The 12,237-nt window shown below is 50.1% G+C and overlaps 6 protein-coding genes across 6 annotated transcripts; 5 read left to right on the top strand and 1 right to left on the bottom strand.

Moving 5' to 3' along the window:
- Positions 1 to 1,222: 1,222 nt before the first annotated feature.
- tim9 (protein transporter TIM9) lies at positions 1,223 to 1,974 on the top strand (the record flags this gene model as incomplete). The annotated part of the gene is made up of 3 exons (XM_073713666.1): positions 1,223 to 1,230; positions 1,602 to 1,671; positions 1,780 to 1,974. 3 exons carry the CDS (start codon positions 1,223 to 1,225, stop codon positions 1,972 to 1,974), a joined length of 273 nt encoding a protein of 90 aa, XP_073574048.1.
- Positions 1,975 to 2,003: 29 nt separating this feature from the next.
- On the bottom strand, positions 2,004 to 4,276 carry BJY04DRAFT_16170 (P-loop containing nucleoside triphosphate hydrolase protein). The gene is made up of 3 exons (XM_073709056.1): positions 3,748 to 4,276; positions 3,005 to 3,674; positions 2,004 to 2,958 (listed from the first exon to the last, which is right to left on the bottom strand). Exons 1-3 carry the CDS (start codon positions 3,947 to 3,949, stop codon positions 2,229 to 2,231), a joined length of 1,602 nt encoding a protein of 533 aa, XP_073574047.1. The 5' UTR covers positions 3,950 to 4,276; the 3' UTR covers positions 2,004 to 2,228.
- Positions 4,277 to 4,387: 111 nt separating this feature from the next.
- Positions 4,388 to 5,129, top strand: BJY04DRAFT_183179 (Dabb family protein; the record flags this gene model as incomplete). The annotated part of the gene is made up of 3 exons (XM_073710427.1): positions 4,388 to 4,623; positions 4,682 to 4,910; positions 4,974 to 5,129. Coding segments are annotated over exons 1-3 (349 nt in total), but the record flags the coding sequence as incomplete, so codon positions are not given.
- A 98-nt stretch (positions 5,130 to 5,227) lies between these two features.
- BJY04DRAFT_16144 (transcription factor domain-containing protein) lies at positions 5,228 to 7,806 on the top strand. The gene is made up of 4 exons (XM_073709052.1): positions 5,228 to 5,474; positions 5,526 to 5,611; positions 5,664 to 6,696; positions 6,747 to 7,806. The coding sequence occupies exons 1-4, from the start codon at positions 5,409 to 5,411 to the stop codon at positions 7,728 to 7,730; spliced, it is 2,169 nt and encodes a 722-aa protein (XP_073574045.1). The 5' UTR covers positions 5,228 to 5,408; the 3' UTR covers positions 7,731 to 7,806.
- Positions 7,807 to 8,087: 281 nt separating this feature from the next.
- BJY04DRAFT_215659 (Ldh family oxidoreductase) lies at positions 8,088 to 9,164 on the top strand (the record flags this gene model as incomplete). The annotated part of the gene is made up of 1 exon (XM_073715528.1): positions 8,088 to 9,164. The coding sequence occupies one exon, from the start codon at positions 8,088 to 8,090 to the stop codon at positions 9,162 to 9,164; it is 1,077 nt and encodes a 358-aa protein (XP_073574044.1).
- A 940-nt stretch (positions 9,165 to 10,104) lies between these two features.
- On the top strand, positions 10,105 to 11,974 carry BJY04DRAFT_183174 (bifunctional alcohol dehydrogenase/S-(hydroxymethyl)glutathione dehydrogenase). Its single transcript, XM_073710426.1, has 6 exons — positions 10,105 to 10,266; positions 10,322 to 10,336; positions 10,401 to 10,515; positions 10,566 to 10,701; positions 10,748 to 11,385; positions 11,444 to 11,974. The coding sequence occupies exons 1-6, from the start codon at positions 10,246 to 10,248 to the stop codon at positions 11,656 to 11,658; spliced, it is 1,140 nt and encodes a 379-aa protein (XP_073574043.1). The 5' UTR covers positions 10,105 to 10,245; the 3' UTR covers positions 11,659 to 11,974.
- Positions 11,975 to 12,237: the final 263 nt, after the last annotated feature.

The raw sequence follows: 12,237 nt of genomic DNA, 5'->3' as shown, positions 1-12,237 counted from the left end.
CACGAGGTAAAGCCCAGCCAGTCAGTTCCAGGTGGTCAACCACAAGCTGACGGGGAGACTCTGGCCCCCTCAAAATCGGAACCAAGCAGACGAGGTTCAGCAGAAGATGATCAAAGCCCACAAGCAGTTAATGAAGAAGACGATGGGAAGGATAACATTCAAAAGTGGATGCGGTGGTGGATTAAAGGGAGGAGTCGAGGGGAGCAACCAAAGCGTCACAGGTGAAAAGGTGAAGGCAGCACACACGACCTTCCAACAATCAAAGCATGACCTCTCGAATACAGTTCTCTATTATTATTCATGGGTGTTATGGGTGCTAGGCTCATGACGGCTGTCATTTTCTCACCAAGACTACAGGCTACACTCACTACTGCTGATTTGATCGATATCCCCCGTCGTTCTCGAGAATTATCCTGACACCTCACTGTCTCTCGAAAGGCCCGCTCAGCCAGGCCCTACGGATCCAAAGGGTGGGAAAGGGATCTCGCCTACCCTAACTGGAGCCTGCGACTCTGGGATTTGACCCTAGGATTGGTTCTGGAACGGGGGTCCCAGACACTAACAGATCCTTTTGGGACACTGATCCCCGTTTCTTCCGCCTAAGAAATGTCCCGCTGGCCGCTGCAAGGAATTTGTTCGGTTTGATAGCGCTTTAGTTAATCTATCCTCGCCGATATGCCGGCTGAGGCGAGTCGTTTTGTGGTTGATCTTCGTTTTCAAAGTCGGGGTATGTTGTCTCCTATGGTTTGCCTCTTGAGCAAAGGGATCAGCTAGTGATACTCCTCCCAAAAATTAGCAGGGAACAGGCAAATAAGCGAGTGAAAGGAAAACGAATCCCGTCCAACAGAGCTGACAGCATTAAGATAATTCGATGCAACCTCGAGCTCCTCAAAGGCTCAAACGCACAGCCGCCATCAGCACCTTACCGCGGCATCCACTGCTAGCGTGGCTGACCTTCAGGCAAACAAACGAACAAATGAGCAACCCCCCAGCAAGGCTGCAAGGCGTTAAGTAGTCTCACGCCAACGGTGTCAGCGGAAGGATCATCCTCTCTCTGGTCAGTAAGACTCAGTAGTGTCTCTGTTCATCGGGTTGATGTTCGGCTTAATTCCAGTGGTTTTTTGAGTTGGCTCTCCTGTCCATCATCAGTACCACAACCATGGATGCTTCAATGCCCATGGATACCGCAGGTAGGGTCTAGGCTCTGACCTGACTCTGAACGATGGAGAGGTGTTCTTTTTTTAAACCACTGAGTAAGCAAACCGACTCAGTCCTCTGAATTCCTCACGACCTCGCGCTTTCCTCTTTCGGGTCATAGGGCGTCCGACCGGATTGGGCTGTATATCACGTGAACACTTTGCTCATGTGACATCATGTGACTTTGAAGAGCTTGCGATGGCCTCCAAGCTCCCGGAGCTTCGGCGAGATAGCGTGTGCGAGAATAATTATTGTTGTTGTCTGCAATACCCTCCTCATACTTCCAGTCTCATCTCGATAACTCATCGCATCACAATGGACGGGTCAGTACGCCCTTTCTTTTGTTCTATGTTTATATTTTCGAGCGACGAAATAAAAGTCTGGAGCTATGCTAACATTACCAGACTCAACGCCGCAGAACAGCGCCAACTCGCCGCTCGCATGGAGAACAGGCAGATGAAGGAATTCATGGCTGTACGTCACCTGGATGCCCCGGCTTACCATCTCTATATCCTATTCTTATTCCAGAACCCCCCTGCCCAACCAGTGCCTTCGGAAGTTAATGAAGTGTCTGCCTTCTAGATGTACTCCAAGCTTGTCCAACGGTGTTTCGATGACTGCGTCAACGACTTTACCACTAAATCGCTTATCAACCGCGAAGAGAGCTGCCTCATGCGCTGCGTGGATAAACACATGAAAGGATCCGCCCGCTTGAGCGAACGATTCCAGGAACAAAATGCCGCCATGATGCAGAGTGGACAGCTACCCGGACGGTAAACAACATCGTCTTATAGCTTCGTCTTCGCTCTTTCCTCGGCAGTCGTGTATAATAGATTCTCAATGATACTCTCGCCTTTCTCGGCTGAAATATTGGTTCTGATTCAGCTCGTTTCGCTCCGCCCATGGACGCTTCTCGGATTTTAACCGTGTCCACTTTCTATCAACTAGCCAAAGTATTGACATAATCTCAGGGCGATATAGTACCAACCGTCGGACCCGCAGACATGATTTTTTTAACTTACCCGCCCGATTCACATGGTTGCTTTTTCCTGGGCATCGGGTGACACTCGAATGACGTTTGGCAGAGGCTTGATATCCGGCGGGACAAACTCCATGCGGGCCGCAACGCTCTCCCAGACCTTACGACTATAGTATTCCTTCCATGCCTCGGGGGTGATATTGAAGAAGAGTGTGAAGTTGGAAAAACTCAGCTCGGTTGCACCAGGCGCTTCGCATGGCTTTTCTGACAATGCCAGTACCCCTTGGTTCTCAAGTGACTGCAAAGCGGAGTGGACGATCTGAATCCAAAAATAGGTCTGTGTTTCTGAATAGGGAGGGATTGTGGAATCCACTGCCCGAAGGCGTATTGTCGTTGCTTGCAGCGAAGCAAGCGCATCTTGGATGACCGCGCCACGGCGCAGACCTGAGCTCAGAATATGTCGAGTTATAGCATACGCGAAACGCAGCAGTCGATCAGAATTTTCCTCTTGTTCCTGAATAACCGTTCTGTCCTGCATCGGGCTAGGCTTCAAGACAGGAAACTGTTGGAGATCTGGGACTATCCACGATTCCTTGGCTTCTTGTGAGAATAGCCGATCTTTTGTGTAGTATAAATTACAGAGCCGGGTGTTCATGAGGGATGGGTTGTGAAGCAGCACTTCATGGAAAGCACTCCAAGAAGGAAACGCCTCGAGCTCCAGATCAAGTTTATAGTTCCAGATCGCCAACTGTAACTGCACGAGCCAAAAAATAGTCATGGTACTATATACATTTAGTCGTTGCGATTGCATACCAAGGCGAAACATACCGATGCTCCGTATTTCTGAATCTCTCAGGATGTGCTTCCTTCAGTCTTCTCAAATGCGCGATGAAGATATCTGCTGTGGTAAATATGCTCTCGCCCTTCACAGCGGATTCCAAGGCAACAATATACCCAGCTTTGAGGTGGCTCCGATGACCCCATGTCGGCAGTTCGGCGCTGAGAAACGAGGCCCAAAACGTCAGCATATCAACATCGTCTTCATTTCCTTCCTTCTGTATGAGAGCCCGCAGTTCTTCCTCAGATGCAGGGTTACCCTGTGGCGCACCAGCAGCCTTAGTTGGAGATCTCCTGGCCTTCCCAAAGTCCAGGGCCATAGTCCGCTGAAGCTCAGCTAAGACCTCCTGTACACCCTCGCCTGTCTTCGCACTCAATTTATGCTCAAGAACTTTGTATCGGATATTCCGTTCATAGGGAGCCAATCCACATTCGTACATCTGCTTCACTCCGCTCACAAATCTCTCCCGATCCGGAAGATCGTCTTGCTTCGTCGGTAAAATCCATAGATACTTGCTCTGGGCCTCCATCATATCAAAAAGGAAGCGATGAAACCATTCGGGAAACTCGGGCCTCCATGTGTCCTGGCAGTCGTGCAAGAACAGAACCAGCGTCTCCGGCTTGAGATAATGCCGCAACAGCGGCTGAATTTTGTCGCAGCCTGTTTGTATGCTATTAGCAGGTTCTTCCCCTATAATAAATAGATCTTGATTTCATCTGTAGTTGAGACACACCTCCAACATCCCACATCGTCCACGACCATCCCTGAGGATACTCGATCGTTTCGACGTTGAAGCCGATTGTGGGGATTGTGGTCACGAACTCATTGAGCTTGAGTCGATAGAGCAGCGCTGTCTTTCCAGACGCGTCATTGCCAATGATGAGAACTGGGTATTCGGTTGAGCCGAAAATCCATCGAGATAGACCTTTGAGCATCGTCGGTACAATGTTCTAGGTATAGTCAGGTGTTGCTGCTGGTATTCAATGCCGCAGCCGACTCATGTACGTGTTTAGGAAATGGGGCCTCAATGGGGCAGCTGGATTTTCAGCCCTCGTATTCACGTCCACACAACGTTCATCGCCTTCTTATACCGACTTGAGTGCTAGCAGGTTGAAAATTGGAATCGCAAGCTCGCGGGTCTGCTCCAGGTTTACACAAAAACCGGACTTGTTTTCGCTCTAAGCTACGGCTACGAAATGACCTCTACCTAGGCAGACTCTGATGCTATAGCGGCCCATACTTACTGTTCCTAGAGTCATGCAGCGGCTAAATTCGATGTATACCTGTTACTTGGGCTCTGGTACTACCAAAGTTCGCGGAATGTCGCCACCTTGTTCGAGTGTTTACGGATTACTTCCGCAGCTGTGCCTACACGGCACGTATCCGGCTGCATGAGTCTACTAGTATATCCTAGTTCTGCACCCCTGCATCCATTTAAAGGCAACTCTTACGCTCTAGAATCTCCTATTGCCGAAGTCTTAGCAACATCATCATCGGCCTTTCAATATCATCTTGCGCGCCTTGCTCCTCCAACGAGTTCGCACTAGCTCACGCTACATCAGTTCTACTTTCACGCCTCATCTAGCCACAATGACTCTCGTCCATATCGGTAAGTCTTTTCCTTATCGTTATGTATTAGGTGAATACCTGTTTAATATGGCTCCTAGTCCTATTCAAATTCCGTTCAGGCATCAGCGAGGAACAGAAGAAAGCATTCGTAACAGAGCTCAAGACGTTGAAGAACCTACCATCGGTCAAGGACAGACGCCTCATTGTCGGTAGTCCAAGCGTTACAGACCCTATCGAACGCAGCCAGGGTTTCCAGATTGCTCTAGTGAGCTATCATGAGAACTTGGCGGCTTTGGCGGAATATCAAGCCAGTGAGGAACATCACCGGTATGCGTAAATCCATCTTTGCTCTCGCAGGAAACTGTTAACGTAACTAATGCGGGCATATAGAGTGACAACGACATACTTTATCCCCTTTAGGGAGGATTTGGTCCGGTTTGATTTCGAGGTTGATGCTGAGGATGAATATATGTGCAACTTTCCTTTGGTAGCTTAGATAAATTAGTTTGATAATTGAGGATAAATACAGTGCGCCTTCGTCTAGTAGCTGAGGGGAAGTCCAGCAGCTTTTTTTGGAATCGTATGTCAGTTTCTATGGTACCTCCCCTCCACCAGTGCCTTCCCTCGGCAATGCTCCGCTCAAGCGGCGGACCCTCTCCGTCAACTTCTTGCCATCGACAACGCTCCAGTCTTCACACTCGAGGAAACTCAAATGAGACAGCGAAAAGGGACTCTACAGCTTTAGAGAGAAATCTGTCGTTTCTCTACTGCTTGAATCTCACCGCGAAACAATTTCCACCTTTAAATTCACATTGAGCAGCTACAATGGATTCGCCAAGGAGGACTCGGAACCGAGCCGCCTGCAGACGTTGCCAACGACGGAAAATCCGCGTTTGTTGTCTTCAGCTCATTTTGTCACATGAAGGCTAATACCGTTGGCAGTGTGATGGTGTTACGCCCTCCTGTGGCTCCTGCCGGAAGGCGGGAGTATCTTGTATCAACGATGGCAAGCAGGAAGTCAACCGCTCGTTCGTGCTGCTGTGTTCTACCCCTTCGCCGATCATACTAACCACAGACAAGGTATATTGCAAATACGGAGAATCGAATCAAGTGGCTAGAATCGATTATACGAGACAGATGCTCCGACGTCAACCTCAATCACGGACCAGAAGACCAACTAGAGTTGGGTGAAGGAATTCGACCTGGGTCGCCCAATGAGCCTACCGAAGAGCGTGCCGATGCCGCCAACCGTTCGTTACAAGAAATTGTCCAAGAAATCGAACCACACGCTGAAAACAGCCCAAGGATTATTGTCTCTCAAGATCAGCAGACCCTGCGACCACTCACTGCGAACAATGAAGAGCCCCAACAAGCACACGAGATCGGACTTGTATCTCTGTCTCCTGGAGGAGATCCTCGATACATTGGCCCTTCAAGCGGTTACTTCTTTGCAAAACGCATTCTCATTAGTGCTGGTTGTCGAAGCACGCAACCTGCCTCTATGAATAATGGCACTGACTCAACTCAACTTTCCCTTGAGCTACTCAACACCCCGGCACCCTTACCGTCGCAGAAACAAAGCGCGATAGATATTTCGAGCAAGTACTTTCGGACAATCCATCTTCTATATCCGTTTCTGCATGAGCAGACACACATGGAAGTCATAGAGCGAGTTTACGCGTCTCATACCAGCGATCCCCTAGAAGCATTCCAGGTTTACATGGTCTTGGCAATTGCATCCTTGAATCTGTCGCGACAATGCAAGGTGCATCTTCCTGTGGAGGGTTACTACGCATCGGCGATAAAGCATGCTGACTATGTTTGCAATCATGGATCTGTCACCTCTCTACAGTGTCTTTTGCTTCTGATGGTTTATGCTTTGTACAACCCTTCCTGCAATATCAATATCTGGAATCTAAACTACCAGTGCCTCGCAAGCGTGATCGACCTTGGCCTACAACGTGATATTCGCGCATCCCCAGGCCTCTGTATTTCGGTTTTTGACCAGGAAATGAGGACTCGTATATTCTGGGTGGTCTATGCATTTGACCGGACAGTATGTACTATGATGGGTCGGCCAATTGGCATTAGGGATGAAGCATGCGAATTACGAGTAAGTATCTATCATCTTGCTTGATCCTACAACAAACTGATAAATCATAGCTCCCATTGGCGACATCGGATCGCGACCTTATGGGGATTGGCCCCGGTCATCAGGTATACGATGGAAATATTTCCCACATTTCTTGCTCAATCCACGTATTCAAATTGGCGCAACTGAATTCTGAGATAAAGTACCTCATGCATAGCGTTAACCGCGATGCGCCAGCCTACGCCTTGCCAGCTATCAGGGATATTCAAAGCTGGCAACAAGACATGATCGAATCTTTGGACAACTGGTTGTTAGGAATTCCGCACCTGCCCGAAGCTGGTTGTGAGATTGTGCAACTATGCAAGGTCAAATACCACGAAACAATGATTTTGCTACTACGACCGAGTCCGGGAATCCCAAACCCCTCGCAAGAGATTCTTGACAAATGCTTCAATCATGCCCTGTCACTGTTGCAGGAATTCAGCGAGCTTTATGCGACGGGGAATCTGCTCTATAATCGATTGGTTGTGCACTCAATCTTCCTCGGCACTCTGGTGATGCTGAACTGCATCTGGAAGTTGCCATTGACAGCTGCAAGAGTTCCGGTGGATGATCTTATCTCCAAGTTCAGTACCTCGCAGAATATCCTCAGTAGCATTGGAGAGCACTGGTCCGAAGCTACTCGCGCCCGCGACTGCATTAAAGAACTGTCAGCTGTCACAATTCAGAGACTTTTGAAAACTCAACCACCAGCATCAGTTATACCCCGCTCGGCTCTGCCAAGTACAGTACACCACCGCGATGAACGACAAGGTTCAGATCCTCAGCAGCAGTATCAGATCGACCGAACCTATGGCGAGGCTGCGTTGGGAACGAATTCAAATGTCAATACAGACCTGTGTCCTATTGGCGAGACGCACGCGGGCGCCGAGGCCTCCAATTCCGTCTTCTCAAACCTGTTTGATGACCTTCTGCAGGGAGACTTCCCCGGCTGGGGTGGGATGTCTGATATTGATAGCATCATGTGGGACATGTTCAACAGCGCTCCGCTATAGTTTTTCGCTACACTTGCCGAGACCGTAACCCAACCCCAGAGCAATGGGTACAGCCTAAAGTATTCGCCATCATATCGGCATATTGCCTTCTCAATGGGGGAGTGCTGTTCTTATACCATGAGAGGCGAAGAACCGAGCACTGGTAGCGGGTCTACCCCGCCACTCGGAGTGTTTCCGTGTCCTCCCACTATGCGGATGCCAGCCGCTCAACACACTCTGATCTCAACCATAAAAGAATCGCCTATTCTATTAAGCAGCTGATATACCGAGCGCGTAACACCGTACAAGACAGCTCAACTTTACTTTATACGTGCTAGTTTTATTGCCTTTCTACGCAGGTGCATGATCTCGTCCACAATGTCCGACCCATCAAGAATAAAGCAAAAAGTGCATCAAATCAAGCCTTCAGATCTAGAAAGCTTCGTCAGTCGAATACTGATTGGCAACGATGTTCCTGAAAACCATGCAACCATAATCGCCAATTGTCTCGTGCAAGCCGATCTCCGGGGTGTCGACACCCACGGGTCCAACCGCATCCCGTCGTACATGCAACGAATCCGACAGAAAGTCCTAGACCCGTCAGCTTCACCAGAACTCTCCCAAATAACACCTATCGCAGCCTCTATAGATGGCAAGAATACGTTCGGCTTCGTGTCTGCCCATTTAGCTATGAAGCGAGCCGCTGAGATGGCCCAAGAGTTCGGCATCGGTCTCGTCTCCGTTAAACATTCCAACCATTTCGGAATGTCCGCCTGGATCGTGCAACAGGCAATTGACGCTGGCATGATGTCTCTGGTTTTCACCAACTCCTCACCCGCGCTCCCAGTATGGGGCGGCAAGTCCAAGCTCATGGGCGTATCGCCAATCGCCTGCGGTGCTCCTGCCGGCAAAACACGACCCTTCATCCTTGACATGGCGCCATCGGTCGCAGCGCGAGGAAAGATCTACAAGGCTCTCCGCCGCGGAGAGAAAATCCCCACAGACTGGGCGCTCGACGGCGACGGCAGCATCACCGACGATCCCGCCAGGGCACTCGAGGGCGTCATGCTCCCAATGGGTGGACCGAAGGGTTCCGCCCTCGCAATCATGATGGATGTTTTCTCCGGCGTCTTCTCCGGCTCCGCTTTCGCCGGCAATGTCACGGGCCCCTATGACCCGTCTAAACCTGCAGATGTCGGCCACTTCATTATGGCTATCAAGCCGGATTTGTTTGTGAGTTTAGAGGACTTCAAGGAGCGCATGGATTATCTGTATCAGAAGGTTGTGGGAAGTGATAAGATGGGGGGTGTGGACCATATTTATTATCCGGGGGAGATTGAGCAGATTACGAGGGAGAAGAGGTTGGCAGAGGGGATTCCGTTTACGGAGGCGGAAATTCAGAAGTTGAATGAGGAGGCGGAGATGGTTGGTGTTGAAAAGCTGAGGTTTGGGTGAGGAGTTCTAGGGGTGTTGAGTTTATATCTACTTCCGCTACCCTTTGTTGTCTGTATGAGCAGTATGACATTCAAAAACCATTAGTCCAGATCCTTCCCGTTAGTAACTACGTATGAGAAGTCTAGAGGTCTCATGAGGTACTGGTGCTTGTTTATCATGCGCGCTGTCTTTCTATATATATCGGCAACCGGTCCGCTGCGTATCAGATAGTTGAAGGAGCACCATGGTACTCCTAGTATTGTGCAGCTATACTGTGGCGCTGATCCGGGGCCTTTCAAGAATCTTCCCTGGATCATTTTGGCAAAATACGATGAATATAGATTTGCGCAATAAGGCATCAGGCTCCCAAAGATCATACCTTAGAGACTCGAGTCTACGGAGTACATCATAATTCTTGGCAAGCACGGACCACTCGGCTTGGGAGCCGGAAATTTTCACCAGAACCGGATAAGCAGCTCGCATCGCAGCTCCAAGACAAGAACAGCAGAAAGTTGAGGCTTCAGCAGCTGTAGGTGGTGCGGAACATCGATGGACCCAAGGGGATAATAATAGCTTCATGTCATATCTATACACCTAGATCTGGATAGTCCCTTTTTCTGAGTAATGACATTCTCGACGGGCCCCGCGGGCAGTTAGATACCTCAATTAGGACAACCGCCGACGGAGTTGAGCATGCAATAATAATGCACAGAAATCTCCAACTGAGTCTCCTCCCCTCTGAGATTATGACTCAATTGCCATGCGGAGAATGAGGGGAGCTTTGAATATATCAAGCAGTGCTAGATAAAGCCGCGGGCGAGAGAAGGCGGTTGCGATCGCGATAGAGGTGACAGCCCCTCATCGCCAATTACCCCACCCCCTCTCCCCTCACCAGTCACCACAGCACTTTTCTTGCTGCTTCTTCTGCTGCTTCTCTCGTCTTCTTTCTGTCCACTTTCCGGCCCAGTCTCTTTGGAGCAATTTCTTCCCGTGCTCTCTGGTCGCTGATAACTGTCTCTCTGCTTTTTTTTTTATCTACCCTTCTTCCGCTTCACCATTCCATCCTCTCTTCCCTCACCAACTTTCTTCCATCACATTCATCATGGCTAGCACTGTCGGCCAGGTAAGCTTATTCTTTACCGGTTCTTAAATTACATCACGGAAGCTAATTGGTTCAGACTATCACCTGCAAGGTAAGAGAATCGCGTGCAAACAAATAATGAAGGTCGAGCTTGGGTGCCAACTGAAGCTCTGTAGGCGGCGATTGCGTGGGCCGCCGGAGAGCCCCTCTCCGTTGAAGATGTCGAGGTTGCGCCTCCCCGGGCCCACGAGGTTCGTATCCAGGTTCTTCACACCGGTGTCTGCCACACAGGTTAGTATACAGAGAGCTCCGAACGAGCTGCATTTTGCTGACAGCAGCAGATGCCTACACACTCTCCGGAAAGGACCCCGAGGGTGCTTTCCCCGTTGTCCTCGGACACGAGGGTGCTGGTATCGTCGAGTCCGTCGGCGAGGGCGTTACCTCCGTGAAGCCCGGTGACTATGTTGTTGCTCTCTAGTATGTTCATTTTGGCAATCGGTAGAAGCATGCCTAACATCGGTAGCACCCCCGAGTGCCGGGAATGCAAGTTCTGCAAGTCTGGCAAGACCAACCTCTGCGGCAAGATCCGTGCCACCCAAGGCAAGGGTGTGATGCCTGACGGCACCTCCCGCTTCAAGGCCCGCGGCAAGGACCTCCTGCACTTCATGGGCACCTCCACTTTCTCCCAGTACACCGTTGTCGCCGACATTTCCGTCGTGGCCGTCACCGAGAAGATCCCAACCGACCGATCCTGCCTGCTAGGCTGTGGTATCACAACCGGATACGGTGCCGCCGTCGTCACCGCCAAGGTCGAGGAGGGCTCCAACATCGCTGTTTTCGGCGCTGGATGTGTTGGTCTCTCCGTCATGCAGGGTGCCGTCAAGAACAAGGCCGGCAAGATCATCGCTGTCGATGTCAACGACGCCAAGGAGGAATGGTCCCGCAAGTTCGGTGCCACCGATTTTGTCAACCCCACCAAGCTCAACGGCAAGACCATCCAGGAGCAGCTGATTGAGATGACCGACGGAGGCTGCGACTACACCTTCGACTGCACGGGTAACGTTGGCGTCATGCGCGCCGCCCTCGAAGCCTGCCACAAGGGATGGGGTGAGAGTATCGTGATTGGTGTTGCTGCTGCTGGCCAGGAGATCTCCACTCGACGTAAGTCAACACCCCTACTTCAAAATAATTAAACATGTACTCACCACCTACTCTTTAGCATTCCAACTCGTCACCGGCCGTGTCTGGAGGGGCTGCGCCTTTGGCGGCATCAAGGGCCGCACTCAGCTCCCCGGTCTCGTCGACGACTACCTCGAGGGCAAGCTCAAGGTCGACGAATTCATCACCCACCGCGAACCCCTCGCTAACATCAACACTGCCTTTGAGCAGATGAAGCTCGGCGACTGCATCCGCTGCGTTGTTGACCTGTCATAATCAATAGCGATATGACGAAAATATGTATAAGTTGAATGAGATATGAAAAGTTAGAACTTTATCTGTGTTCGCAGTGTCAAGAGAGTAAATAGAATGATGAATACAGGGTAAATTGTGAAGCTGAGGAATTAGAATAAATGAGGGGGTATATATGCTACTCGATGTCCTCAAGGTACTCAGTCGAACGTGGTCCTCAGATCATCACAGAGACACACGGACAATCATCTTAGCATGCATGTCGCTAGATGAAGAGTAGTAGTAAGAGTCCTACAATCTCGTCTCGATCATCTTATTGTACCTACACCATCAAATAAACCCGAACATGCAATCCAGTCCTAGAAGAAATACATCACCCCCGAGACCTCCGCTCTCGAGCCCTTTAGTTACAAGAGGTATGAAGCTCTCGTTCCAACCTGCCTGGGTAATTCCGTGAAAAGGTACCGTAACCTAGGAGAAGACAAAACAAGAAAAGCCATTGAATAGAACTAGAGCCAGTCTTATAACAATACCTATCTCTCTCAAGTATAAGGCAGAATAAACCACAACAAAGTAACTACCCCTAGACATCCCATCCCCTCC

This window comes from Aspergillus karnatakaensis (assembly GCF_047715665.1).
Source record: "Aspergillus karnatakaensis strain CBS 102800 unplaced genomic scaffold BJY04scaffold_11, whole genome shotgun sequence".
NCBI classification, from domain to species: Eukaryota; Fungi; Ascomycota; class Eurotiomycetes; order Eurotiales; family Aspergillaceae; genus Aspergillus; species Aspergillus karnatakaensis.
The sequence above is the reverse complement of the archived record's forward strand: the minus strand, read 5'-3'. Positions and strand labels throughout refer to the sequence as shown.

Coding starts and splice junctions, on each gene's coding strand:
- BJY04DRAFT_16144 (XM_073709052.1), top strand. CDS start 5,409: ATGGATTCGCCAAGGAGGACTCGGAACCGAGCCGCCTGCAGACGTTGC. Junction 5,475..5,525: donor GCCAACGACGGAAAATCCGC/GTTTGTTGTCTT, acceptor TACCGTTGGCAG/TGTGATGGTGTTACGCCCTC. Junction 6,697..6,746: donor ATGAAGCATGCGAATTACGA/GTAAGTATCTAT, acceptor GATAAATCATAG/CTCCCATTGGCGACATCGGA.
- BJY04DRAFT_16170 (XM_073709056.1), bottom strand. CDS start 3,949: ATGCTCAAAGGTCTATCTCGATGGATTTTCGGCTCAACCGAATACCCA. Junction 3,675..3,747: donor GACGATGTGGGATGTTGGAG/GTGTGTCTCAAC, acceptor GCATACAAACAG/GCTGCGACAAAATTCAGCCG. Junction 2,959..3,004: donor TTCAGAAATACGGAGCATCG/GTATGTTTCGCC, acceptor AAATGTATATAG/TACCATGACTATTTTTTGGC.
- BJY04DRAFT_183174 (XM_073710426.1), top strand. CDS start 10,246: ATGGCTAGCACTGTCGGCCAG. Junction 10,516..10,565: donor CACCGGTGTCTGCCACACAG/GTTAGTATACAG, acceptor TGACAGCAGCAG/ATGCCTACACACTCTCCGGA. Junction 10,702..10,747: donor GACTATGTTGTTGCTCTCTA/GTATGTTCATTT, acceptor TAACATCGGTAG/CACCCCCGAGTGCCGGGAAT.